Below are 26800 nucleotides of genomic sequence, written 5' to 3'. Positions count from 1 at the left end.
CCACAGCTCCGACCCCGAACTCAGGTGACAGACAGAGAGGGGGATGGAGGGAGGGAGGGAGGTGGGACGGTGCAGGGTTGTGGTGGCACATGGATGCTGGGGAACTGGATTCCTCCGCCCTTATTGTGACCTTCTCAATCAATCAATCAATTTATTATTTAAAGTGCAGTCTCACCATCGCAATGGTCTCAGAACACTTCTAGATAAAAACAACATCAACACATTGATAAAAACAAAATGTCTTAAAAATAATAATAATAAAAACAAATAATGACTTGGGACAAGAACAATAATGACTAATAATGTCTTCCAAAAAACATCCACAGACCCTGCTTCCCTAATATGTTGGGGTAGGTTATTCCATAAATATGGGGCACGGGAGGCAAATGCTCTCTTACCAACTGACCTTTTGGACTGAGAAAGTAGGAATTGGTTATTTCTAATCCTTAGATCAATCTCAAAATGTCTTTAAATGGGGGTTTTAGCCAAGATTAATGAACAGCTGTTGCAGAGACACACTGGAGACACCGCTGGAGACATTGGTGTGGTGTTTATTAAAACACAGAATTCAGTCAGTACTGCCTCATTTAAATCATTTTGTTTTCCTGTTTAAACCATTCTGAAGAGGGGACTGGAGGACACGAGTAGTCTGTCAAATTTTTAGATTTACTGTATATACATGTCATATTAGGATAGTCGAGTGGTTAGGGGGTTTGACTCCCCAGCCGATTAGTGCTGGGTTCCAACCCTGATATCCACAAGCCTGGAAGCACCCTTGAGCAAGATGTCAATGTTAGTGACTTTGGATAAAAAAATCTTAATAAGTAATTGTTCGTAGTAGCAGCAGTATCAGTATCAGCAGTCATATGCATGTATCCTGTGGAGTCCCTGTATAAACACTCCAACAGAAGGTAGAGATCAGCACCCTGGACAGCACCCTTTCAGGAACCAGCCCATAATCGGGCATACATTATCCGTGTTCTGATTGACATTATCACCAGAGGTGAAGTTGTGTAGCATTTACCGCAGTGTGCCGCACACCGCTAGATTTGCCTCAAATCACCCGCACTACACACACAATTACCGTCTGATCTAAAGTGATGCGTTGCCGTTGAGCCTGCGAGTTTCCCCACGCTGTTTTCCTCATGACAAAAGCCCGGGCCAGTTGACAAAGAGTCAGCCTTAGTGCTACGGCTTGGCAGCAAATCCTCCTTGAACCACATGCATTCATAATGCCGGCGGAACGAGCATACATATGCCAGTGCTCTCCACTGTCCCACTTTCTCAGGCGACACGGTGAGTGGAGCCGTAGCTATACACATCTACTTCTCCCTCTCTGACGGCTAATGCCTCTTCACAGTCTTATGGATCCCACTTGTGTGTCTGTGCGTGCGTGGGGTAGAGATTAACATCCTTCACATGGTTAATGAAAGGCCAGACTGTGCTGAAGAGGAATCATTACGTTATTAGCCACCGGCGCCCGGCGTGGATAACGGAGGAACGAAACAGCTGGGAACCCATTGCTGGAACTTTTTTAGCCGGTGGCTTCACTAATGGCCTCATGGATTAGCCTCACCGCTAGTCACACCGCTAGCCTCACTGGTAGTCACACCGCTAGCCTCACTGGTAGTCACACCGCTAGCCTCACTGGTAGCCTCACAGCTAGCCACACCGCTAGCCTCACTGGTAGTCACACCACTAGCCACACCGCTGGCCTCACTGGTAATCACACCGCTAACCTCACAGCTATCCACACCGCTAGCCTCACCGCTAGCCTCACCGCTAGCCACACCGCTAGCCACACTAGCCACACCGCTAGCCTCACCGCTAGCCACACCGCTAGCCACACCGCTAGCCTCACCGCTAGCCTTACTGTTAGTCACACAGCTAGCCACACAGCTAGTCTCACCGCCTGTCTCACTGTTAGCCACACCGCTAGCCTCACGGCTTAGCCTCACTGTAAGTCACACAGCTAGCCTCACTGCTAACCTCACCTCTACTCCCACTTATTGTCTCACCGCTAGCCTCACTGTTAGCCTCACTGTTAAGCCTGATTTACAGTCGCGCATGAGAGAACGCGCGAGCCGCGCATCAGGCAAAATTGCCTGATGCACGTGACGGTCACGTGCCCCGCGCATGGGCTGTCGCACCGCCCTTTTTTAAGGCGCGTCTGATGGCTCGGATCCGCACGATTTTTGTCACTTGGCGTACGAGCGGACAGACAGACCGGAAAAACCACAGAGAGCAAGATGGTTGATTGGACATTGCATTTTCGACAATTTGTGTTTTTGAACCGTGCGTCTACGTCTATGCACAAAATAAAAACATATTTTGGAATGTACTTGCTTTTGTTATATTCAATTTACTTGTAGTAGGCTGATTACAAAAACGTTGTCTAAGCACAGGTGGTATGTGTCTGGTGATCATACTGGCTAAAGAATCTATAACTACATTACATTACATCAACTATTGTAATGTAATGTGGCCTCCGTGATAGCAGATTTTATATTGACTATGCCACTCTCGATTACAAGGGTGAGAGAGTCTGGTGATCTTACTGGCTGTAGAATCTATAACTACTGGACCTCTGTTCAGGAGAAGACTGCACCTACAGGCGTGTCTCAGATCCGCAACTATAAATGGTTGCAGCGCGGAAATTGCGTACGGGCAATACGCGACTGTGCAAAGCGCTTTAGCCTCACTGTTCACCTTACCGCTACTCCCACCAATAACATCACCGCTAGCCTCAACTTGAGACAGGAGACAACACAGCTGGGAACTTTCCAGCCAGTCACTGTGCTCCTGCTAGCCGCATCGCTAAGCCTTACTGTTAGTCACACTGTTAGTCACACTGTTAGTCTCACCGCTCACCTCACCGCTAGATGCACGGCTTGCTTCACACTAGCCCCACTTTGCTCACTGGGGTGTTTTCTGACAAATGTGATGTAATTTTATTTCTTACAGAAAAAAGGTCTGTCGCCTCTCCCAGGAGACCCGGGGGATTGTAAATACCAGATTCTCTCCTGCCCACGGATATCTCTCTCTGTCTCGCTCTTCCTCTCTGTCTCTCCCCATCTCTCTCTCGCTCTCGCGCACACCAGAGCACGGCTAGTATTAGCCAGTCAGTAGCTGGGTCGTTGTTCCTGGTTTACCGTTGTTTCAGCCCACAAGGACATAATAAAGCCTGTCAAACTTCTTCTACAAAAGCAAAAAAATAACCCGGCAGAAGCGTGACTTCAAAAACATCCCATAGACAAAGGTTTTCGTCTAGGTTATCTTCTGACTAACTACTACTGAGAGAATGTTCTAGATGTGCTAGCTTTGATGCTAACCCTGTTGGAAAGTGGTGAAGGGGGAAGAGTCAACCTGTTGCCGTTCATTCTGTATGCCGATGGATGGTCTGAACCCCTCCCCCGAGCCGTTTGAAGCAGAACTCTGTCCCCCTCTTCGCCCCGTCTCTCTTTCATCCCGTCACTGTGATCGCACCTCACCGTTTCAGAAATATAATCATTTGTTTGCAGTCCAGATGTTTCTGATCAGTCGCTTTCTCTTTAGATTATCTGAAAAAGAGGAAAGTCATCTCAATGTCTCTCTCTTGCTCAGTCTCTCTCTCTCTCTCTCTCTCTCTCTCTCTCTCTCTCTCTGTCTGTCTCATTCTCAAACCTCTCTCTCTCTCCCACCCCCCTCTCTCTCTCTATCTCTTCCTCTCTGCGCGCCTCCTACCTGATTCTATTTTCATACTCTCAATGTGCCTCCTGGTTCCTATCTCATCAGCTGCCTCCTTAGTTGGAGGAGGACTCCACGTAACCACACACGCACGCACACACGCACGCACAGAGTTCTGGTGATTAGCTGCGACTCCTCAAAACCCTGCGGTTGGGTCGGCCGCACAGAAGGAGCCATGGAGAGGAGCGGAGGTGGTTCTCCTGACCAATGGCAGACGACCTCCTGCAGCATGAAGGGAGGAACCATTTGAAGTTTATTCAAGCAGCTCTTCCCTTGATGCCGCTTCACAGGGGCCATGGACTTATCTCCGCTAGGGGAAAAGAGAGGGGGGATTTTTTATTATATTTTTGTTTTTTTCCATTCATTTGAAAGTAATGTGCTCAGTGTATCGGTCGCCAACTGAGTAACGATGGCGTGCTTTTTACTCGGCCATTCACTGAATGCCTCTATGGACTATATGTCGTCACGTTGGTGAGATAACATGTCAGTGTTTACATTGAAGAATAAACATATCTCAAGTTGGGTTGGTTAAAAGCTTAAAAACCTCCGACTCTATTGTTGCGACCTAGCTTAGATTCTGAGGTTTAGGTGGCCATCTTGTTTGTCCTGTCTGGCGCCCATCAGTATTGATTGACAGTGATGTGTGTGTGTGTGTGTGTGTGTGTGTGTGTGTGTGTGTGTGTGTGTGGGAGGTGGGGGGTTAACAGGTCCTTTTATTACGTTTATTTTACCGCCCACTTCATCTCACCTCATATCTTTTAAATGACTACTAACTGATATACAAATAGGATAAACAAAGTGGGTGGGCTAACTTTGTCAAAGTCATTTTGTAAAACAGAACATAATGTGAAGTACAGGAAAGTCACACACACATTTTATCATATGTATTTATGCATTACATTTTGACCGTTTCTGGCTAATGGAATTTGTGTTTAGTCAAACACAAATGCCTTTTCACAAAAAACGTTTTTCTCAATCTTTCTTTTAAAACACACTCAACCAAATGCTTAATATAGTGCATTAGTCGCTGAGCACAGCAAATCTCCCATTCCAATGTGTAAGTATTATAAGACCCATTTAATTAATTTACTGTTCATTCAATCCCAAGCACAGTACACTGTACATGAGTTTTGACTTGTCAAACTTTTACCTTCTCAAAACTCACTATCTTTGTTAAACTCGAATCATTAAAAAGTATATTCTAACCCTCAACGAATTCATATAACACCTCATATCTACAGGGTATTCTTAAAATATTTTTATATTACTGCAGTTACTGTTTTATCTTTTTTTATACAAACATAACCCATATCGACTTTGAAGGAAATAAAAGCAATATTTTGCAGTTATATTTTACTAGTATTGCTGCCGCAGTAAAAACGTTGGCATTTCAAAGTTTCATGAACCCCCGAAACAAAGTGGACAAAATGCTGTGCAAGATAAACCAATATAGTCATTATAAAGCATCCCCCCCCCAGAGAGAGAGAGCGAGAGAGGATTTCATATAACATAGGTGGGTGTTTGTCCCTCCCACCCTAAAAATACTGGGTTCGATTCCCATGTCCACCGGTAGGCATCCTTGAGCAAGATGCCTAGCTCCTACCTGCTCCCTAACGACGTCATGCATCCTTGCAAGACTTCGGATAAAGGCATCTGCTAAATGCTTAGAAGAGTAATAACTCAACTAAGATAATGTATAATAATAATAATAATAATAATAATAATAATAATAATAATGCATTTTATTTATTGGCGCCTTTCTTGACACTCAAGGTCACCTAACAAAATGAAAAACAATCAAAACATCAATCAAAAAGTCAAAAGAGCAAGCAAAAAAAACCACATAATTAAACAGTGTACAAAGAGATTCCAGGTCATTCCAGGTCCCAAGAATGCGACTGACTTGAAGGGAGTAGGCTTGTCGGAATAGATACGTTTTCAGGTGAGATTTGAAAGTGGTAATGGAAGTGGAGTGTTGGATGTCATGAGGGAGTCAAAACATAACATGTATCTTGTCCTCCCCCTCCCCCCAGTGTAATCTCCAGCGTGGAGGAGTGGAGCCACTTCAAGGCCTTGACGCGGAGCCCCACCCCGGTGGAGGAGAACCTGTTGCAGGTGGGGGAGGGCTTTCCGGACCCCCGCGTCTACCTGCGGCCCCGGGAGAGCGTCCACATCCCCCTAAAGTACCAGAGCTTTGCCTGCGACCACAGCCCCCCGCTCCAGGTACCCCGACGCTGAATATACTTCTCCATATTTATTTATTACATGGTAGTAACATAAAGGGGTACGTTGATATCCATGACATCACCCTTGACGGTTTACAACGCACAAAGAAGCGTTTGTCGGCTCCCCCCCCGCGGAGCACATTTAACGGTGGGTTGGCGTGATTCCGGCGATGACAACGCGACACCCCCCTCTGAGTCTGCTAAGTGACCACACAGTCACAATAGTAAACAGAACTCCCGGATACCATGCCTCGGGGTGGACCCGTAAAAAGAAATCTTAAAAAGATACTTAAAAAGTATCTTCTAACCTTTAACGTATACATATAATTCCTCATATCTACAGACCCGACTCACTTGAAGTAAAAGGAAACCATCGAGCCGTCCTCACAACATGGGTTCACAGCCCAGCTGTGACGTTCGTCGCTGTGGTTAGCATGTCCTCCTCCTTCTCCTCCCCCTGAGATTTGAAGGGGTCCTCCCGGACAGTCCTGCCGGGCAAACCGTGTCTGGGAGATGATGTTACTTTCTAGGTCGTTAGGTTTGCCCCCCCGCCAGCTGGTCTCCTGCTGCCCTCCTCAGGACCAGCTGACCTCTGACCTCATTGAAGGAGACACCCCAGGAGTATTTCACTCTCACTTCATCCTCATTTGTTTTCTCTTGTAAGGTTGATTCTCTAGTGGAGTAGAATGGGAGTAGCCTTGAAATTGCCTTAATAAGCCAAGTGATCCACTTGCCGATACCAAAGACATGTATAATATGATCTCCTTACCATTGTACAACCCGCAAATGGCCTACCCAGATGCTTATCTGATTCTACAGCCTCCTTTATTACAGCCACTTAAAGCAATACAATGTCAATGGATATTGAGTCATTGATATTACTGCAAGCTAATGTATGGTTCTGACCAAATCCACTGATGGACAATGTTTGCCATCCTTTTAGTTTACTGGATACTAATCGAAATCAGTCAAATCGAATGGGATCTAAATGTAATATTATCACGTAATCTAATCGTGTGTGGTCTAGTCTGGTCTGGTCTACAGTCTAGGAGGGTACGCTGTTCTGCTAAGGCGGTGGGTCAGAGTGCTTCATTAAGACACAGTGACAGTAATGTGGTTAGAACTCAGTGGAACGCCGTGTTGCGTAACCCACCACTAGGTTTGCTAGCTCGCTAAACATCTATTATTCCAAGGGAAGGAGTCATGCGGATGCGAAGACCTCGGCTTGCTCTAGGGCTCCGTTTGAAGCGAAGAGTCGCTCTCGAGATAAATGTCATTTACATAAGCTTACGCCAGTATCTCCCTCCGCCCGATGAGCTGTCCCCTTTTTTAAAATGATTATTTATTGTTTTATTTGCCTCGCCACATCAGCCCAACAGCTCCCAGATCCGTGTGCATCTGTTATTTTTTTAAATCGTCGCCTGATTCCGGAGCCTGATACGTATCGCAGATTAACATGAGCACTCAATTATCTTACACGGTCAACCCCCCCCCGGTAATGGATTAGGCGTGCGTGTGTGTGTTGATTAAAGATCCATGCTGTGCTCTTATCTTAACCTTCTCAGGGCCCAGGGTTCCCTTCCTCGGGACGACAGGAAGGCGTGGCCCGGAAGCACGCGTCCAACATCGTGCGCACCAAGTCCATCAAGGTGAGGGGAAAACGTCACGCGCGCCGCTCTTGCTTTGCAGTGTGTTGTTGTTCAGGGTGATATTTTTCATTTCATTTAATCCCTTTTTCTCCTCATTTTTTTTCCCTCTCCGTATGCTTCATTCTCCGTCGCTGCGCCGCGAATCCGATCTGGGTCTGACTCCGGGCGGGAATTACAGGGAGAGAGAACTATGGGTTTTGTGTTGCAATGAAGATATGCCTTTACTCCCACAGCTAGAACCGCCTACCAGAAGCACAAAATGTTCTTTATTATTATTTCCATATCTATTTGTGTGTGTGTGTTGGTGGGTTTTGCGTTTGTTGGTGTGTCTGTGGTGGTATGTGTGTGTGTGTGTGTGTGTCTGTGAGTCTTTGCTTGTGTGTTTGTGTGTGTGTGTGTGTGTGTGGGTGTATCTGTGTTGGTTCTATCTTCCGGGCTTTGAACTGAATTATCTAACCAGCCTTTTTGCTGTTTAATGACGTGAGGAGAAACATTTTAATGGAGCGAGTGGCATCCGAATGAGATATGCTGAATGTATAATCGAGGACAGAGAACAATAGTATCTCTACACCCCCCCCCCCCCTCTCCTCCTGACTATTGTCACGCGAATATCTCTGTTGATAGAAATGTCTTGAAGCGCCAAGCAGAAATTAATAACCATTATGGAAGCTAAACGCTTATCTTCTCTGGGTTATATTGATTGATTATTTTTAGATGCCAGTCTCTAGAAGTTGCGCCTACCTTCTGTTTTAACATGGTTTAACACCAGGCCATGGGATAGACAAAGACTCACACACTCTCTCACACACACCAAACACACACGTGCACACACACACACACACACACACACACACACACACACGCACACACACCTCTGCTTTCTTGCTGAAATACACCACACCCACCGACGCACCCACGTACGCACAAATACATGCATTCCTGCTCTTATACAACCCCACACACACACACTCTGGTTCCCACATGCACTTCCTCCCTTACACACACACAAATGCACATGCCCTCTCCGTTTTTCACACACACACACACACACACACACACACACACACACACACACACACACACACACACACACACACACACACACAAAGCCTCTTTTCTTGCACTTGCTCCCTCCTACGCCAGCTGACTTGGCCTGCGAGGGAGACATCTTTGTTGTGTCAACTGTTTCTAAAAAGAAGTTGCCTTTGCCAGACAAGTTTGTCAAATGAAATTATCCGCGGGATAAATCACTTTTTTCCGAACATTGTTTGTCTTTTTCTTTTTTCCGGCCCGTCTAGCAAATGTCAGGCCATCTCTCCGGCGGAACGCTTCCAGACGCGGTGATCCGTACCCGCGTCCATCTACAGTTGATTATGATGTTCTTATTGTTATTTAATATTATCTTCATGCCATGCAATCGAATCGGTCATTTGTTAATACATTTCAGAGAGAGAGAGAGAGAGAGAGATGCTTACCCTTTCAACTGCTGCCATTTACATGAGGAGCCCCTGGTTATTCAATGGGCATTATTGAACACGCAGCCATGCACACACACACACACCACACACACACACACACACGCGTGTCTCTCCTCCAATCACCCGGGCTACAGCCTTCCCTCTTTGCTATCCTGTGCTTCTTACGTCTGCTACTACTATACCTCCACCCCCTTTCCCACCAGCCCCCTCCCTCTCCCCTCCCACCCACCAGCCCCCCACTAGCCCTCCCATCACCCCGTCGCCGCCCCCCCCCACCCCTCCCGAGGCGCTCCAGCGTTGCGTGGAATGATGAAATGTTTGCCAATAAGTGCCTGGCGGGTGCCGTCTGTCTGAGACATGCCCGGCTGTTACCCCAAGTCACCCCTCTCCCCCACACACACACACATACACCCATCCCACACACACATCCCCATCCCACACACACACACACACACACCCCGCTGTCAGGAGGTCAGAGCCCGGCCCTCACCCCTCTGCGTCTGACTACCAATAATAATAGAAATGAAGTTGGATCCTCCAGGTTTACCTGGAGGATCCAACCTGACAGACACTTTAGTGTCTGACAGACACTTTAGCGTCTGTCAGGTGGCGGCGAAAACGCTGTCTGTCAGCGGGATTTAGTCTGTTTGTCCCGGTCAGCACTATTCACACATGGTAAATCTTGCATAGTAGCGCGTTGAGTAGAACCGGAAAAATGACTTTGAGCCAATGTGGATGTTATGGATGTTATGTTATGTTATGTTACTGTTTGTGCGTTGAGCAGATGTTGTGAAAGCGATTGACAGTGATTTCAGATACATGTTGTTAAGGATCAGGTAGGGGTTAGACAGTGAATTCAGATACATGTTGTTAAGGAGCAGGTAGGAGTTAAACAGTGAATTCAGATACAGTTCAATAAGGATCATGTAGGGGTTAGACAGTGGATACAGAGACAGGTCAATAAGGATCATGTGGGGGTTAGACAGTGAATACAGATACAGGTCATTAAGGAGCAGGTATGGGTTAGACAGTGATTTCAGATACAGGTCATTAAGGAGCAGGTAAGGGTCAGACAGTGAATGCAGATACAAGTCATTAAGGAGCAGGTAGGGGTTAGAGGCATCTCGTTCAAGGCAGCCTGCAGTTTAGGCTGTGGACATCGGATGATCAAACCCAGTACCTTTTAACTGGGAGTGGAACACCCTAGCCACGGGGCTATCTCTTGCATTATTTAACATTAAATAATGTTATCAATAAAATTGCTATCGATACTCCCATATTCCCGCTCAGCTACCCAGCCAGCCAAGCTACACTAGTTTCCATCACACAGTTGCATAGCCAGTTATAGTGGACAGAACACTTATCTTTTATTCTGAAAGTGTCCCGCGACTTATAGAAAATACAGCTGTATTTTTCAATTATTTTCTCAGTCGCGGGGTTGTATGTTTCAAACTTTCAACAATATGCCGCTCCGTACTATAAGCCGCAAAATAATCCACTTCCTTGTAGGTGAGACATGCTCCTGGAGTAGCCTTGGCTTTGCTTTCCAGTGAAAGAATGATCCACACAAAAGAAAACACATTTCCACATTCAATAACAATACCTAAATAACAAACAACTTTGTATAACTTCGTAGGCATCTCGTTCAAGGCAGCCTGCAGTTTAGGCTGTGGACGGATGATCAAACCCAGTACCTTTTGACTGGGAGTGGAACACCCTAGCCACGGGGCTATCCCTTGCAATATTTAACATTAAATAATGTTATAGAAGAAATAGTTTGTAAAACAAATGTTTAACCACATTGGCATTTCAGCATTGAACATGAAAAGAGCAAAAAACTATTTTGCGCTTTTTGTTTGCAAAAAATGTACTTTGAAAATACATCATACATTTTGCTAAACTCTTGAAAATAATAAAAATGTTTTAGGAAAATTCTAGTTTCTAATTTTGAAGTCTCTGACCCTAGCTGTCATCATCAGACTCACAGTTGCTTAAATTGAATCCTTCAAAGTCACTATCTTCTGAATCTGAGTCGAACAGATGCAACATAGCTTGGGGAAGAGTGCCGTTGGCGGATGCTTCTTCACAGTCTGTGTCTGCATCTGTGTCTGCGTCTTCCGAGGCTTGAGTGGCTGGCGCCAAGTTAATACCCACTTTCTGGAAACTGTTTGTAATGGATGCCGGCTTTACCTTTGCCCATGCATCGATCACCCATGTGCAGACTTCGGAAACGGTTGCCCTTTGGATTTTTCCAGATGGAGTGAATTGGTGTAAGCCTGCAGTCATCCATTTTTCCCATTCCTCCCGAATGTACACCCTGAAAGCACGGTTAACTCCCACATCTAACGGTTGCAGCTTACAATTCAGCCCTCCTGGAATAATGGCCAGCTGGGACCGTTGGTCACGTACGGCCTGCTTGGTTCCGTCTTTTCTGTGAGCAGCCGTGGAATCCATTATGAGCAGGCCTTCGGGGTTCAGCAATGAGCCTGGCCGCTTTCGCCAGCATTTCTCCAGCCATAACTTCATCACTCCCTCGTTCATCCACCCCGTTCTGTTGCAATGGACGACACATCCCCTAGGTAGCTTTTCCTTCGGATGAGTTTCTCGCTTGAAAATGAGCATCGGTGGCAGTTTGGTTCCGTCCGCCATGCAACCCAGCACGACCGTAAAGTGAGTGCGGTCACGGCCTATTGTACTGACAGTCCTCTCCAACCTGTCCTCTCCAACCTCATTCACTGTCCGAGTTTGTGGCGCTTCAAAAGACATCGGAACGGTGTCCACGTTTCCGACTTTTGATGCAGGGAAATTGTTCTCCTGAATGACCCTGTGCACATAGCCGTTGAACTCCTGGACTTTTGCCTCCCAGCCTTCAGGAAGCTTCTGTCCGGCCGCTGTCCGGGCTCTGACGGATAATCCGTGCCTACGCATAAAGCGCGTGCACCACGAAGGACTGGCCTTAAAATCAGCGAGTCCCATGTCGTGCGCCACAACGCCTGACTTTAACCTTATGGCCACGGTGCTCACAGCTCTGCCCGCGACCCGTTCAGCACGCACCCACTCTGTGACTCGCTGCTCCAGCTCAGGCCACCTGCACTTCTGTCCCCGACCCACAGCCCGGGCGGTGCTCTTCTGTCTCTCCAGGGTCTCCTCGCTGGCTCTCCACCGGCGGACTTGACTCTCGTCGATGCCAGACTCCCGGGCCGCCGCTCTGTTACTGCTTCCTTTAGCCGCCGAGACGACTCGTAGTTTGAAGGCGTTTGTGTACGAGCGTCTTTGAGGAGAGGCACGTTGAGATCTGGCAGGAGCCTTGTCACATTTGTTTGATTTTGAGGAATCCATATTCTTGGTGAGGCGCCTGTACCGAATGCAAGCAGCACACCCCGAGCTCCCAGGGAAAGTGACTACAACTAGTGAGTGAAACACTGCTTTTATAGCACATCGTGGCAAACAGGCATCCTCTTTTTTTATGAAGTGATGCCAATGTTTGTTTCTTTACCAGGCTATCTTTTACTCCGCAAACCTCTAATATAAATGAGCTTATGGGCTTTACATCATGACGGCATTAGAGACGTCATGGTTTATCACTCGAATGCAAATCACTGAAAACGGCGCCGATTTTTTTTCTTTGAAGTCTTTGTGATTGCAAAATCTTCCTATAAGCCGCTGCGGAAAATAAGCCGCAGCGACAGTTTCGCTTCGTAAAAACGGGATACAAGCCATGGCTTTATTTTCCAAAAAAATACGGTTCTCACTGAGAGGGGCTCAATCTTACGCATTGCAACTTTGAACGACTAACACTTTTGTATCAAGGAACTATTTCTTTAACATCTGTAGAAATCCTGCATTCATTTCATTTGTTATACAGTACCATTCAGTGACTGTGTCCCAAATCCACCGTTTCGCTTCCTGTGCCCTGTGTCATACAAAGGAAGCCGCCTCCTTAGCCAGCTCGCTTAGTACTGGAACCCAGCTGGTGTCACCTCTAACTGTAATCCGGGTCTGCGTGTCCTGTCTACAGGTTCTGTTCTTGCTCATCCGCGGAGCCCACCATTACCCTAAGCCTGCCTGCGGAGCGCGGAGCATGCGCCCCAGTGTTCTCCGTGCACGCTGTCATTTGTGCATGCTTGTACATGGGACGGCTCATGTCAGCATGTAATTGCTGCATGCGTATGAATACAATTTGTGTCCCTGTCTGCACGGATCCCAGGGGCAGCCTTAAATGCCGTGGACTTCAAAGTGCCTGGCTGGCTGGGAGTGTGTGTGTGTGTGTGTGTGTGTGTGTGTGTGTGTGTGTGTGTGTGTGTGTGTGTGTGTGTGTGTGTGTGTGTGTGTGTGTGTGTGTGTGCACGTCTGTCTGTCACTGTTTGACAAATGTTGTTACGCGTTCACACACAAGTGTTCGTGTAACGCGTAGTGTGCGCACCGTGCAGATCAACTTCCGGCCGCGCAGCATCAGAATCTGCGACCGCACGTGTGTGTGAACGCGTAACAACATTTGTCAAACAGTGACAGGCAGACGTGTGCACGCTGCTTCATACGTACGCAGCTTCTTGTTACGCGTGACAGAGTTTGCGCACGTCGTTTCCGCGTACGTGTGAGCGCCTGACAAAAATGTTCAATTATCTTCATGCGAGCGTTAATGCCGGCATACTATGCCGGCAGGATCGTGTCATATTATGTGCGCACATATCAACTGAATGTGTCACACCCGCGTGCTTTGAAGCCTGAGCAGCAGACAGTGCCTGACGTGTTATGTAGTTTCCTCATTGACTTATAAGAGTCCCCCGTTCACACGCACGTTCACGCGTGATGACTGCTGCACGCCGGTAATCACACTACATGTAGTGACTACGTGTAACATTCATGCGTTTTTTAGCGAACGCACGCATTAAAGCTCACATGAAAATAATTGAACATTTTTGTCAGGCGCTCACACGTACGCGGAAACGACGTGCGCAAACTCTGTCACGCGTAACAAGAAGCTGCGTACGTATGAAGCAGCGTGCGCACGTCTGCCTGTCACTGTTTGACAAATGTTGTTACGCGTTCACACACACGTGCGGTCGCAGATTCTGATGCTGCGCGGCCGGAAGTTAATCTGCACGGTGCGCACACTACGCGTTACATGAACGTGTAGTGTAGTTGTTCTGTGTTCCATTTTCATCCATCCCCTGGTTGACTAAAATGAAAAGGCCCACTACACTACACGTTCATACTACGCTTAGTGTGCACGCACTGCAGATCAACTTCCGCGCCGTGACAGACAGACGTGCGCACTCTGCTTCATACGTACGCAGCTTCTTGTTACGTGTGAAATACAATCTGCGCGTAACAACGCACGCACACACGCATGCATGCATAACAAAGTAACCATGCGTGCACACACACATTGCTGCGCATCTTTCCAAGTGTTTTGACTTCGATTTCACCCCATACGCGTGAAATACAATCTGCGTGTAACAACGCACGCACACACGCATGCATAACAAAGTAACCATGCGTGCACACACACGTTGCTGCGCATCTTTCCAAGTGTTTTGACTTCGATTTCACCCCATATGCGTGCGTGCGTGCGTGCGTGCGTGCGTGCGTGTGTTGGTGTATGTGTCTCTCTTTGTGAGTATGAGTGTGTTTGCAGGTGTGTGTGTGTGTGTGTGTGTGTGTGTGTGTGTGTGTTGGTGTATGCTTCCGTCTTTGTGAGTGTGTGCATATGTGTCTGTGTGTATGTCTGTGTCTGTGCGATGGTGCGGTGCTACTGTCTTTGTGAGTGTGGATGTGCAGGTTTTGGTGTATGTTTCTGTCTTTGTGTGTGTGTGTGTGTGTGTGTGTCAGGGGAGGAGGAGGAAGGGAGGGGCGGGAGGGATGCAGGCGGACGTCATAAGCAGCTGAATGATCTGCTGGTGCTCAGTGGTCCTTCAATGTGACTCAGCAGTATTTAGGACTGGTTCTCCCCCCCTTGGGGAATGTAATGCAACTGCCTGAGACAGGCCGACCAAAAGAGGAAAACATAACAGACAAATGATACAAATTATAACTTTTCCATGAATCATCCATTCAGGAATGCAGGCTGTTGTGCTACACCTGCAATGCTCCATGCTGTCATTACAATCTCTAATCATTTCAATTCAACATCGTACTGTTTATTGCGTTTACCTTAGGAGGGGACATTGTCTGGTAAATGAGTGACTGGAGCTCCAAATGAGGGGGAAAAAAATCAATGCATAAATCCATACTACCTTACTAGTACACCTTCAGAAGTACTACCTCAATATAGCAGCCAAGTGTGGACCCTGCATCTGTTTAGCTGTGAAATGTGTCTTGTTTTTGTGTATGATTTTGGTGTGTGGCTGAGGTATAAATGGCGAGGTTGCTCTGCGGTGTGAACAGAAAGGTACATCGGACAGTTTCCTTAATAACAAGTCCCCGCGCTCTTATTACAGACAACAAAGCGTCCTCAGAGGAAATGGATTACTGTCTAGCCCTTGTTGTCCTTATTCATCCAAACGGGGCGTTGTGGATTTATACCGACAACAGCCCAGCTTAGTGGCCATTCACTCCTCTGTCTCTCTGCCCTCTCTCTCTCCATCATATGTCTCCCACTCTCTCTCCCTCCCTTTCTTGCTCTCCATCATACCTCTCCCACTCTCTCTCCTTTTCTTCCCAGTCTCTCCATTCTATCTCTCCTTCTCTCCCACTCTCTCTCTTTCCCCTCTCTCATATCTCACACTCTCACACTCTCTCTCTCTCTCACACTCTCTCATATCTCTCTCTTTCTCTCTCTTTCTTTCTTTCTCTCTGTCTTATCCCTCCCACCCTCTCTCTCTTTTCTGTTTCTCGCTCATCTCTCCCTCTCTCTCACTCGGTCTGACTCGCTCTTTACTCGCCCGCTGTCACAATTCTCTCCCACTCGCTCTCCCTCTCCCGTTGGACCAAGGGCTCTAAAAATACACTCCAGATAAAATGTTATAAAATAAGGGAGAGGAGTTGGATACAGTGATTAAAAAAAGTGTTTTACTCTAAATTGCGTGCCGGTTCTAACTAGCATTACAATTCTGAACGAAAACAACGAATATTTCCACTGTGAGCCACCAGGATGTAAGGAACAGCTATAAGGATATCAATAAGTCAACCCCCTCCTCCCCCTCCGTCTCCCCCCTCCGTCTACCCCCTCCGTCTCCCCCCTCCGTCTCCCCCCTCCATCTACCCCCTCCATCTACCCCCTCCGTCTACCCCCTCCGTCTCCCCCCTCCGTCTCCCCCCTCCGTCTCCCCCCTCCGTCTACCCCCTCCATCTCCCCCCTCCGTCTCCCCCCTCCGTCTCCCCCCTCCAGGTGACGTTCCGGGCGGAGGACGGGCAGCCCCTGGCGGTGCTGCAGGTGGATGTGGAGCCCACGCCCCACCTGGTGGCCCACACCTTCCGTCTCTACCACCCCCAGCTCTGCCTCCTGAAGAAGGCCCTGCGCATCCCCCCCGGACACGCCTCCGCCCCAGGTCAGAAACCCCCCACTCCCACACACACACACCCCTGCTGGGAGCACGTGTGTGTGTGTGTGTGTGTGTGTGTGTGTGTGTGTGTGTGTGTGTGTGTGTGTGTGTGTGTGTGTGTGTGTGTGTGTGTGTGTGTGTGTGTACGGCCGCACATGCATGTGATCATAATACATTGAAATGGGCACATACATGTGCCAGCGTGAAAACTGTTGTTTCACAGTGTGTGTGATTTGGAGGTGTGGGGGGGGGTTATGTCCCTAGTGTATGAATGCTTCCTTCCTGTATGTGCGTGTGTATCTGTTCCTATTGTGTTTGTTTTCTCTGTGTGGGTGTGTGCATGTGTGTGCCTGCGCGTGCATGTGTCAGTGTGCACATGCTGGTGATTAAATAATACACCCAAATGGATCGTGTCCCGGTTGAGGTTGACCAATGTTTGTGAACCAACTCAACGGCAAGCAACAAGAAACAAGCCTCCAGCTGTACAACACAGAAAAAAAATCAATAATCAACACTCCTTACTGGACTTGTGGAAGAAGCAATGATGCATGCACTCTCATTCCTGGCTCGTTTCTGATCGACTCTTTCTGTGTATCTCCATCTCTGTCCGGCTCTTTCCTTCTGTGGCTCTCTTCCCTCCCTCCCTCCCTCACCGGTAGGCAGCACAGATGGCTCTGATGAGGAGATACTGGTACGCTGCAGTGACCCCGGCGTCATCTGCCAGACCAAGATGCTGGTAAGTGAAATGCCGTACTGATATTAATATAGCGATTACATTGATATTGCTTATTTGAAGCAATCATCACTGGGGTGGTCTTCGCGGTGCCAAACGGTCTCACGAGTGTATTTAACATTGCATTGGGAGAGGAAGTACTTCAACGTATTTAGTGGCCAGTCTGCGGTCATGTGACCGATGAGTCTATTTCTGCTCAGGCACCTGGGGAGCCCCAGGACGTGTATATGAAGGTACCAGGGAGTCCCAGCCCGGACGTGAAGATGTTCTACATAATGCTGTTCACGTACGTATCACTACTGGAGCCCAAACGGAGCCAGCCTGGTAAAAAATAGCCCCAAACCCTGGCATATCTCAAGTCCACCATAAAACCCCTTTTTCTGTCCCAAAATCGAATGCCTTAAAGCAGTTAGAATGTAACGAAGCTGAACTTCACTGTAGAACTTTGAGAAACCTCTTGAATACGTTTATTTTTTGGGGGGGATTTCCATCCACTCACATTTCACCCCACACATTCACATTTCACACACACGCACACATCACATTTCACCCACACACATTGACCCTCAACTCCACACACATTCACCCACACACATTCACCCTCACCTCCACACACATTCAGAGCCCCCCCCATTGAGTCCCTCTCACCTGTTCCCATCATAGTCCCAAACACCCAGTCTCTCCCTGACCTTCGACCCACTACCTGGACTCTAAAGGGTCTCACCTTGGATGAGATACTGCTGCAAAAAAAGGATGAACAACGAAATTCCAAATATAAAAAAATCTCGGCAAATGGTCTCGATTTGCCGTGAGTGTAGTCGTTTATCGATTGAATCAGAGATGAGGTGACGATCTAAACCCATTAACGACTGACCTGGTCCCTACCAGGTCACCGCGGTGACGTTCATCACCTCGACGCTAGCTGTCATTGTGATCCTCTTCCTCCTCCCTCTCCCTCCGTAGGGACCGCTGGCTGGCGAGTCCGGCCTCCATCTGGAGGGTGTACGTGCACTTCCTGGAGAGGGTGGAGGTCAGCTGCGTGGCGGGCCAGCGGACCCTGCAGTCCCTGGTGCTCAGAGGGACCCGGGCCGCCCGCAAGGTCCGCTGCTACTGCTCCCACCCCAGCCAGCTGGAGGTACTGCCCGCCCTGGGATACGCACGCACACGCACGCACGCATGGGCACACACATACATACACACCCCATGAAGGCACACACACAATCGCATACGGCACGATCGCATTACAGCACAATCACGTACAGAACACACGTACATATATACACGTGCATGAGAGCGCACACACACACTCGCATGCGGCACAGTCACGTGAAAAACACACCTGTACATACACACGCATGGACACACACATGCATACACACCCATGAGAGCACACACACGCCTGTACAGCACAATCACGTACAGAGCACAGACGTGCATATACACACATGCATGAACAAACACATGGATACACACACACACACATTGAGGCAGGAATTTATGCCATAGTCACTAACTTTGACACATTTTTTGAAAAATAAATGGAAATGTTGAGAGATAGATCCGGAGTGAAGGACCTGCTCAGTCTGCCTCCACAAGGCTTTGTATCATCTGACCTTAATGAGGAAGAGGAGGACATGGAGGGACGCTCGTCTTGGCAGAATAATTTGACAGATGTTTTTTTATAAAAGGTTTCACTCTGTGCTTTGATCGACACTTTTTGATATAGTCCTTCTCCACAGGTGAGTTCACTGTTGTACAGATTCATAGGAACCGTCTTGATGAGAGAGACGGAGAGAGACACAGAGGGGGAGAGAGACACAGAGAGATACAGAGAGAGAGAGAGAGCCAGACAGAGGGGAGTTTGACAGAGTAAGGGTGAGAGATGGAGAGAAACAAAGACGGATAGAGACGGGGAAGGATAGAGAGCGAGGGAGGGAAGGAGAGACAGACACAGACACAGATAGACAGAGCAAGAAAGAGAGAGACAAAGAGATACAGACAGAGAAGGAGAGATGGACAGACTGATGCCCCAGTTGAAGAGAATGATGCTCCGGCCGCTGATTAGCCCACCTTCTCTCAACAACTTTGATAAGGCCGAAATAAGTAAGAGGTGCAGAACCCATACAGTAATCCTGTTGCGTCTCTGTGGTAACCTCTCCTCCCGCCGTCTCCATCGCCCTCCTTTCATCCACTCGTTGGATGAAAGGTTGTTCCTCTCTGCTCTCCCTTTGGTTTTTCCCCTCTCAAAAGGGATCCATTACCCAGCGTTGTTCGTTGTTTGTCTCGCCCGCTCTTTTATGTGTGGATGTATGGAAGTACATAAGCAATGAGAAGAAGAGTGTTTGAGTAATTTATGCTTACCTCATTGAATGAAAGCTAATATAGTCATTTACAAGCTCAATAATCAGTTCTCAATCATTACAAATGTGAAATTAAAATATTACAATAATATTATCATCGAGCAACACCGTTGAACCGCATCCATGCGTGCACATGGTTTAAACCATGTCCACACCATCTTTAGTTCCAACCCACCTTCCCACTTCCCCTCATGCCCTGCCCTGGCAGGTGGACCCGGCGGGGCTGTTTGTGCTGCCCCCTGCGGGCGCCGTGCAGGAGCTGCAGGTGCGCGTGCAGCCGTGGCGCCCGGGCTCTCGCCTGGCGTTCGTCAGTGCGGTGGACGTGGAGCGCTGTCAGCTCCTCGCCGCCTGGATGGTCTGCCTCAACGCCCACCGGCCCGTCCTGTCCAAGGTCAGTCCCCAGCCGCGCGCCAAAAACCCGCGCAGTGTAAACGTCTTGGTTGTCATTTAATATGTATTTATTGTATCTGCAGTGAATTATTATAATATTTCGTTTTTTTTGTTATTTGTATTGTGTTGTTTATTTGCTGGAACTGCCTTGCTCACTGGCAATGTCATTGGCAGGAGAAATCCCCACTGACTTACTCTGTTGGAAAATAACACAATAACGTAATTTGATAAGACTGACATAGGTTTGAATCAGGGTTTAGTTACTTTATGAATGAGCCTCTGCCTTACCTCTCTGTAGTAGCCCGCTACGACACAACTAGCTAACATCATAGCCCCTGCTCGAGGCTCTGTGTGATATGGTGCTCAGTTCACCGTTGCTTAGCGACTTATTGTAGTTCTCCATTTAGGGTCTGTCCATAATCAACATTACTATACACATACACACATGGATGTACATAGACAGCTACACAAACACACTACACACAAAGCCCAACTCAATACAGACTAATGTGTGCCATTTGTCAGACGGGGCAGAGCCTGTAAAGAGCAAGTGAAGTTGAAGTTAAAGGCCAGAGAGTGACATTAAAGGGAGAGAGAGATTGCCAGTAAATGGAAGAAAGAGACGGAGAGAGAGGATTGAATAGATGGCTAGAGATTAGATGTGAATGAGAAGGAAGGAGGACAAAAAGATATAGTGATTAAGGAGAGAGAGAGAGAGAGAGAGAGAGAGAGAGAGAGAGAGAGAGAGAGAGAGAGAGAGAGAGAGAGAGAGAGAGAGAGAGAGAGAGAGAGAGAGAGAGAGAGAGAGAGAGAGAGAGAGACGTGCAGAGGTGAGTTAAGACATGCCCTTTAAACTGGACTGCAGTCCTTATAGCTGTAGTTGTTGTCTGCTGTCCTTCAGGAGGGTGTGTGTGTGTGTGTGTGTGTGTGTGTGCGTGGTTGGAGGTGATGGTACGTAACCATCCTCCCTCCACCAACATATGGCCTCCTCCGTGCACACTGAACCTGAATGCAGCCGCTTGTGCACATCGGTGTCACCATCACGTGTCCCGTGTCAAGGTGCTCCAATGACGCCATCATTCATTTGACAGCCCCCCGTTTGACAGCCCCCCCGCCACCCCCCCACCCCCCTTCCCCCAAGGAGTAGCCAATGAGGAGAAGTTTCCTCATTTCCTCCTTCTCCATCATATTAGGGTGACGGATACCCTTTCTGTTTCAAGCAATGTGTCTGAGGGCTAAAATGTGTGGTGTCTCCAAATTGCCTACCCTACCTTTAATGCAAGGGCGGGAAGTTCCTATTATAGTACTCCCTCATTCCCCCATCTCTACACAGCAGTACATCTCTCGAGGTTGAAATGAACACAGCAGTCCCTCAAATACAGTAAAGAGGCGAGAGAAAAGGAGGAAGCTGCCAAGAAGTCCATCCCTACATGTGGCATCCCGTGTAGCACTCACTTCTGCATGAAATATGTATTTCGTGCCATATGTGTTCCCGGCATGTTTACCACACAGTCGTGCTGCATATGTGCTCATAAATGAGCGATAAGGGGGGGCAAGTGAGTGCTGTGGTTACAGTGTATGCTCCACGGACCAGCAGAACAGCGATATGAAAGAACGATATTCAGAAATAGCAGACGCCACACGGAAGATCCATAGGCTTCCGATGCGCTCCTTGAATGTGCTGCCGGTAAGATTCGGTAGTTGTAAAGAAAGAGAGAGAACCGAAATTTGCCCCCAAAAAAGTCCACTCCCTCTCTGCCCTGTGATTGACGGGCAAGATGGATTCCCCGTGCCAATTAGGGAAGAGATGCCCTGATTGCGTCTAAAATCGAAATTGTCTCATACAGAGGCAGTCTCATTCAACTTGAAACAAGCTATTCTCTCTGCACATTTCAGCCTATGGATGGCTGTGGCATTTCTAAAGAAGCACTCATTAATAATAGCTCTGAAATCGTACCTACATTACCTTTATGGAGCCATGTAGGAGGCGAGGGGGCATCCAGCTCAGAGTGCCCCCCCCCACAGCTAGACTGAGGACACTGAGGACTGAGGAAACCCAATACCTCTTTGGGCGGGGGGGTCAAACAGCTCTGCCACCACTAGACTGTGTTGTGTTGTGCTGTGTCTTAAACAGTGTGTTCCCCCAGGCGTTCGAGCTCTCCGTACCGGTGGCTGGGGGCCGGGGCAGCACGTAGGATCACCTACACCAACCCGTACCCGGACACCCGCACCTTCCTGCTGCACTCGGACCGGCCGGACCTGCTGCAGTTCAAGGAGGACCGCTTCCAGGTGAAGTGTGTGTGTGTGTGTGTGTGTGTGTGTGTGTGTGTGTGTGTGTGTGTGTGTGTGTGTGTGTGTGTGTGTGTGTGTGTGTGTGTGTGTGTGTGTCTGTTGGTGTGTGTGTGTGTGTGACTGTGGGTGTGTATGTGTGACTGTGGGTGTGTGAGACTGAGGGCGTGGGTGTGTGTGCGTGTGTGTGACTTTGGGGGTGTGTGTGCGTGTGTGTGACTTTGGGGGTGTGTGTGACTGTGGCCGTGTGTGCGTGTGTGTGACTTTGGGGGTGTGTGTGCGTGTGTGTGACTGTGGCCGTGTGTGCGTGTGTGTGACTTTGGGTGTGTGGGTGTGTGTGTTACTTTGGGTGTTTGGGTGTATATGTGAGACTGTGTGGGTGTGTTGGTGTCTGGGTCTCGTTTGTCAGCAGTTGAGTTATCGGCTTAGATTAAGTTGCTTTGGACTGTACTTGATTTGTTCTTCCAGAAGACTGTTGTTGCAACGGGTCAGTGACGGGTCAGAGCTCTGACTGTGATTCATGCTGCTGCAGTTATAATATATATATAGATATATATATATATATCATATATAATTCACAGTAAGTTCCAATAAACACGTTCCAATTAATTGTAATCTAAACAGCATTGAGCTTCTGTCTCACTAAACTGTCTTACTACCACCTCAATATAAGACACTGCAACATGTTGAATCATTTATTCAGTTTTCCCTTTTACCATCTTTTAGTGTTTTTTTTGTCCCTTGTTTTAAATGTCTTCTCATCACTGATGAAGTCCCGCCGACCTGCCGTCGCGTCTCGAACTCACGATTCCAATAGATCCTGGGCTTCCTCCCCAGCTGACTCCATCAGCTGAGGATGACGTCTCTCCCACGCGCCCGCTTATTCCCGGATCATTCCCCCGCGTCGCTAACCACCATTTCAGTGACACGCAATCACGTCGGCGAACACCCAACAATCATCATCATCATCATTATCATCATTATCATCACGCTCTGCATTTAGACGGGTGTGATCTGACTCTGGATGACTAACTATCTTGAAATAACCCCTGAGGTGGTGTTGTCAGCCACAGTGACAGCCAGGGTTCTTCCACACAACAATGGCAGGGTGGTCTGGTCGCTGGGGTGTTGGACTCCCTGCAGGTGATTGTTTGTGGGTTCGATCCCACAATTTCCATGGTTTTATCCGTGGTTATTCTTGAGGAAGAATGCCTCACACACACCCCTGTCTTCTCCAGTAGGATGTGTCTAAATTCACTGTGAATTACTTTGAGATAAGAGCCTGCTGAATGGCTAAATAGTGAGTAGACCCATCACTGTGTTTTGGTTTTAGCCGTCCGGGAGAGAATGAAAGAGAGGCAGAGAGAGAGTGGGGAGATGGACGGAAAGGCAAATGGACGGAACCATCCACCACCATTTTTCTTGTGCATTAGAATTTCTCGATGTCCCGCAGATTGCTCGGGCCTGGTCTGAAAGTGTGAAGGGGATACACAGCACTGCTGGTTTGAAATATCTGCCCTGGAATGAATTAAAAAAGAAAGAAATCACAACATAAAGCAGGCTCTGGGAAGCGACGGGCCGATCGATACCCTGCTGCATTTGGGAAGATTACGGCATAAATCCCCAGAATTGACCCATTTATCTCTCACCGCCTATTAAAGCAAACGCCGCTGGAGAAGCGGCCCTTGATTTGATACGGGGGTCAGAGGGAAATAAATGAAATGCTGGCACTGACAATAAAGACCTTGAGCTCTGTGGGCCAGAGCAACAAACACAATGTGGAAGGAAGACGGGGCTTAGAGGGGAAGTATAACCAAATACAGCACCCTCTGGAGATCATTTGAACAGCACAAATAAAACAAATAAAGAAAGTTTGGTCAGTGGGTATATTGAAGCAATGAAATAAGGATGTGTTTTGGCGGGGACATTGTGTTCCAATATTTCTGGGTATTTTACCAAGTTTCAGAGTTTCAGTCCTTCTCACCCCTCAGTTGAGTTATTTTTTTGTACTTATTTAACACAAAACGTTGCCACTGGTTTGAGAACCTGTGCCCCACTATGTGTATTAGGGCTTGGGATTTGTTTAAGCTAGGCCATCGTCTCCACAATGAAAAATGGATTCTCCTAACCTTATATGACGCTCTGATTCCTACAGCTACTCTGCACGCTATCCAGCTGTGCTGTTTTTTAAGTGCTTGAATTTTCCGACTCCAAATATTGATCGTATTCTTTGATAATCCAAAGTGACTTGTAAGTCACTTTGGATAAAAGCATCTTATAAATGACCAAATGCTAATGTGACTAATGCAAATTCCAACAGATGCACTTGTGGTCATCAAACGTTGGATTCACTAAATAATTGTACCTTTATTCAACAAGGAGAGAGCCTCATTGAGATTCAACTCTTTCACAAGAGTGTCCTGGCTCAAGATGAGCAGCAGCACACTGGTCACAGTCAGACAACATGTAACACGGGTGTAGCAAAGCTCCATGCTACACGCAGCCTAGGTGGCTGCCACATTCCACCTAGGTGGCTTCTTTTGGGCTCCTCCAGACCAAGGACACAGGGTGTTAAAAATCAGGGTTTATTGCAAAGGTTTGAACCTGGCAACGGTGCACTGCTGCCATCCAGGAGATCTCCCGAATGTGTGTGGTGAGGGCTGGTTAAACCTGTGCACATTGCTCAATGTGCAACAGCCTTAGAGTCCAATCAGACACACAGAGTCCAATCAGATCAGCCAGGTGAGGCTGCTTAAACCAGCCGTCCATCCACACACACTCCCACAACAGGCCTGACCAGAAAAGTTACAATACACAAAACAATGCAGAAGTGACCCTCATGTGAGCGGCTTTAACAGTGTCCCCGCGGCTGGTGGTGTCTCCTCAGGTGGGGGGTGGAGAGGTGTACACCGTCGGGCTCCGCTTCGCCCCCAGCCAGAGCGGCGGCAGCACGGAGATCTCCATCTACATCAACAACCTGGACGAGAAGACGGAGGAGGCCTTCTGCCTGAAGGTCAACTACTCCTGACCTCCGGACCCTGACCCCGGCGGGCTCCCGGGTCAGCCTCCGAAGGTCGCACAGGTCAACCCCCACTGAGGCCTTCCGTGCCCTGTGTTCAGTCGTTGAATGTACGACATGGAATAAGATTTGTCTTCGAGACAATTTTGTGTGCGGCGATTTTTCTTTTCATGTTTAGCATTGTTGTGTTTATGAAGGACGACAAGAAATGTCATTACAGTGTTTGTTTTCCAACCAAAGTCGCATGAATCAGAACTAGAGTGCAGATAGCGCTGTTCTTCGGAGGGGATTGGATTCCTGCAGCACTGTCGGAGCTGAATTCACACAGTCCAATCATACAGCTGATCCAAACGCCGTGTTTAATGTCCTTTTCAAGAAAACAAACAACACCACCGTTGGGGTTTTTTCGGTGTGACCAAAAGAAAAACAGCGCTCACTTCACTCCATTTCCCCCATTTCCTCAAATTGAGTTTAGAATGGCAACAGGTAACGGATATTTTCAAACCAAAAGAGACTTCCTACAACACAGCCACGGAACGCCACTATCAGCCGGCACACAGCTTGTCTGCTGTCTGTTCCTCCGTATCGGCGACGCCTGAGCGGCCGTGCAGTCTCTCGCACAGGCTGCAAAAATGATTACCTTTGCGTGAGTGATAAATATACACGGTTAACTTTTTAAACATATGGTTTCATATGCTGCTGCATATCCTTTGTTTGGTCATCTCACAATTAAAATATTTCAAGCGTCATGGAGACAAGGGGGGGGGGGGGGGGGGGAACTCTTTTTTCGAGTGAACTCAACCGGTCTCCTGATTGGAATGCATCGAGGGACACTGAACACACAGAAACCGCCAAGGAAAACGATGGCCAAATTGACTTATTGTGCATCATTTTGACTGTGTGCTTGTGTGCGCCTCAAAAGCCAAAACAAAAGGCGTCGCTCCGACTTTTTTTTACGACAGTTGCTCTTGTTTTTTCCGACGTTCTGTCCGAAACTGTCTGGCACTTTGTACAAAGGTACCAGACTTTGTACCGGGGGGGGGGGGGTCAAAGCAACAACATTTTAACGAGCGCTAACGGGCACCGTAACTACTCCCTGACGCTACTCAACACTAACATTTTCAATCAGCAGCCAGACGAGTGTTTCTTCCCACCTCCCGTTTACCAAATAACCTTGGTCCTCGCCGGCGACGCTGGATACGGCACCGTAATGAGAGTTCTTCTTCCCTTCTTTATGTTCTGTTCTTCCCGGTGTACTGGCGCGTGTCCTCCTCAGATCGTCCTCGTTAACAGAGGCGCTCTTTCAAGCCCTCCGCCCGCTCCTTCCTGCACTCATCTCCCAATCAGACACACTGAGAGAGAGAGAGAGAGAGAGAGAGAGTGGGAGAGAGACAAAGGCCAAGGCACACTCTGACGGTCACCACAATCACAGTCTTATGTAACATCA

General features: G+C 48.0%; 1 protein-coding gene across 1 annotated transcript in view; it reads left to right on the top strand.

Annotated features, from left to right (window-relative positions):
- nphp4 (nephronophthisis 4) overlaps positions 1 to 25336 on the top strand; it is a gene marked incomplete at its 5' end in the record, with an annotated part of 135139 nt that extends 109803 nt beyond the window's left edge. The window contains 10 exons of the mRNA XM_084479769.1: positions 7 to 24; positions 5760 to 5949; positions 7517 to 7600; positions 16409 to 16568; positions 17222 to 17298; positions 17496 to 17581; positions 18259 to 18430; positions 19864 to 20046; positions 22193 to 22334; positions 25222 to 25336. Coding sequence (XP_084335895.1) covers positions 7 to 24; positions 5760 to 5949; positions 7517 to 7600; positions 16409 to 16568; positions 17222 to 17298; positions 17496 to 17581; positions 18259 to 18430; positions 19864 to 20046; positions 22193 to 22240 — 1018 coding nt within the window. The 3' untranslated portion in view covers positions 22241 to 22334; positions 25222 to 25336. The remainder of the gene's footprint in view (positions 1 to 6; positions 25 to 5759; positions 5950 to 7516; positions 7601 to 16408; positions 16569 to 17221; positions 17299 to 17495; positions 17582 to 18258; positions 18431 to 19863; positions 20047 to 22192; positions 22335 to 25221) is intronic.
- Between the last annotated feature and the right edge of the window lie 1464 nt (positions 25337 to 26800).

This window comes from Micromesistius poutassou (genome assembly GCF_964030765.1).
Source record: "Micromesistius poutassou genome assembly, chromosome: 15".
Classification (NCBI taxonomy): domain Eukaryota; kingdom Metazoa; phylum Chordata; class Actinopteri; order Gadiformes; family Gadidae; genus Micromesistius; species Micromesistius poutassou.
This window is presented reverse-complemented; position numbering and strand designations above follow the sequence as displayed.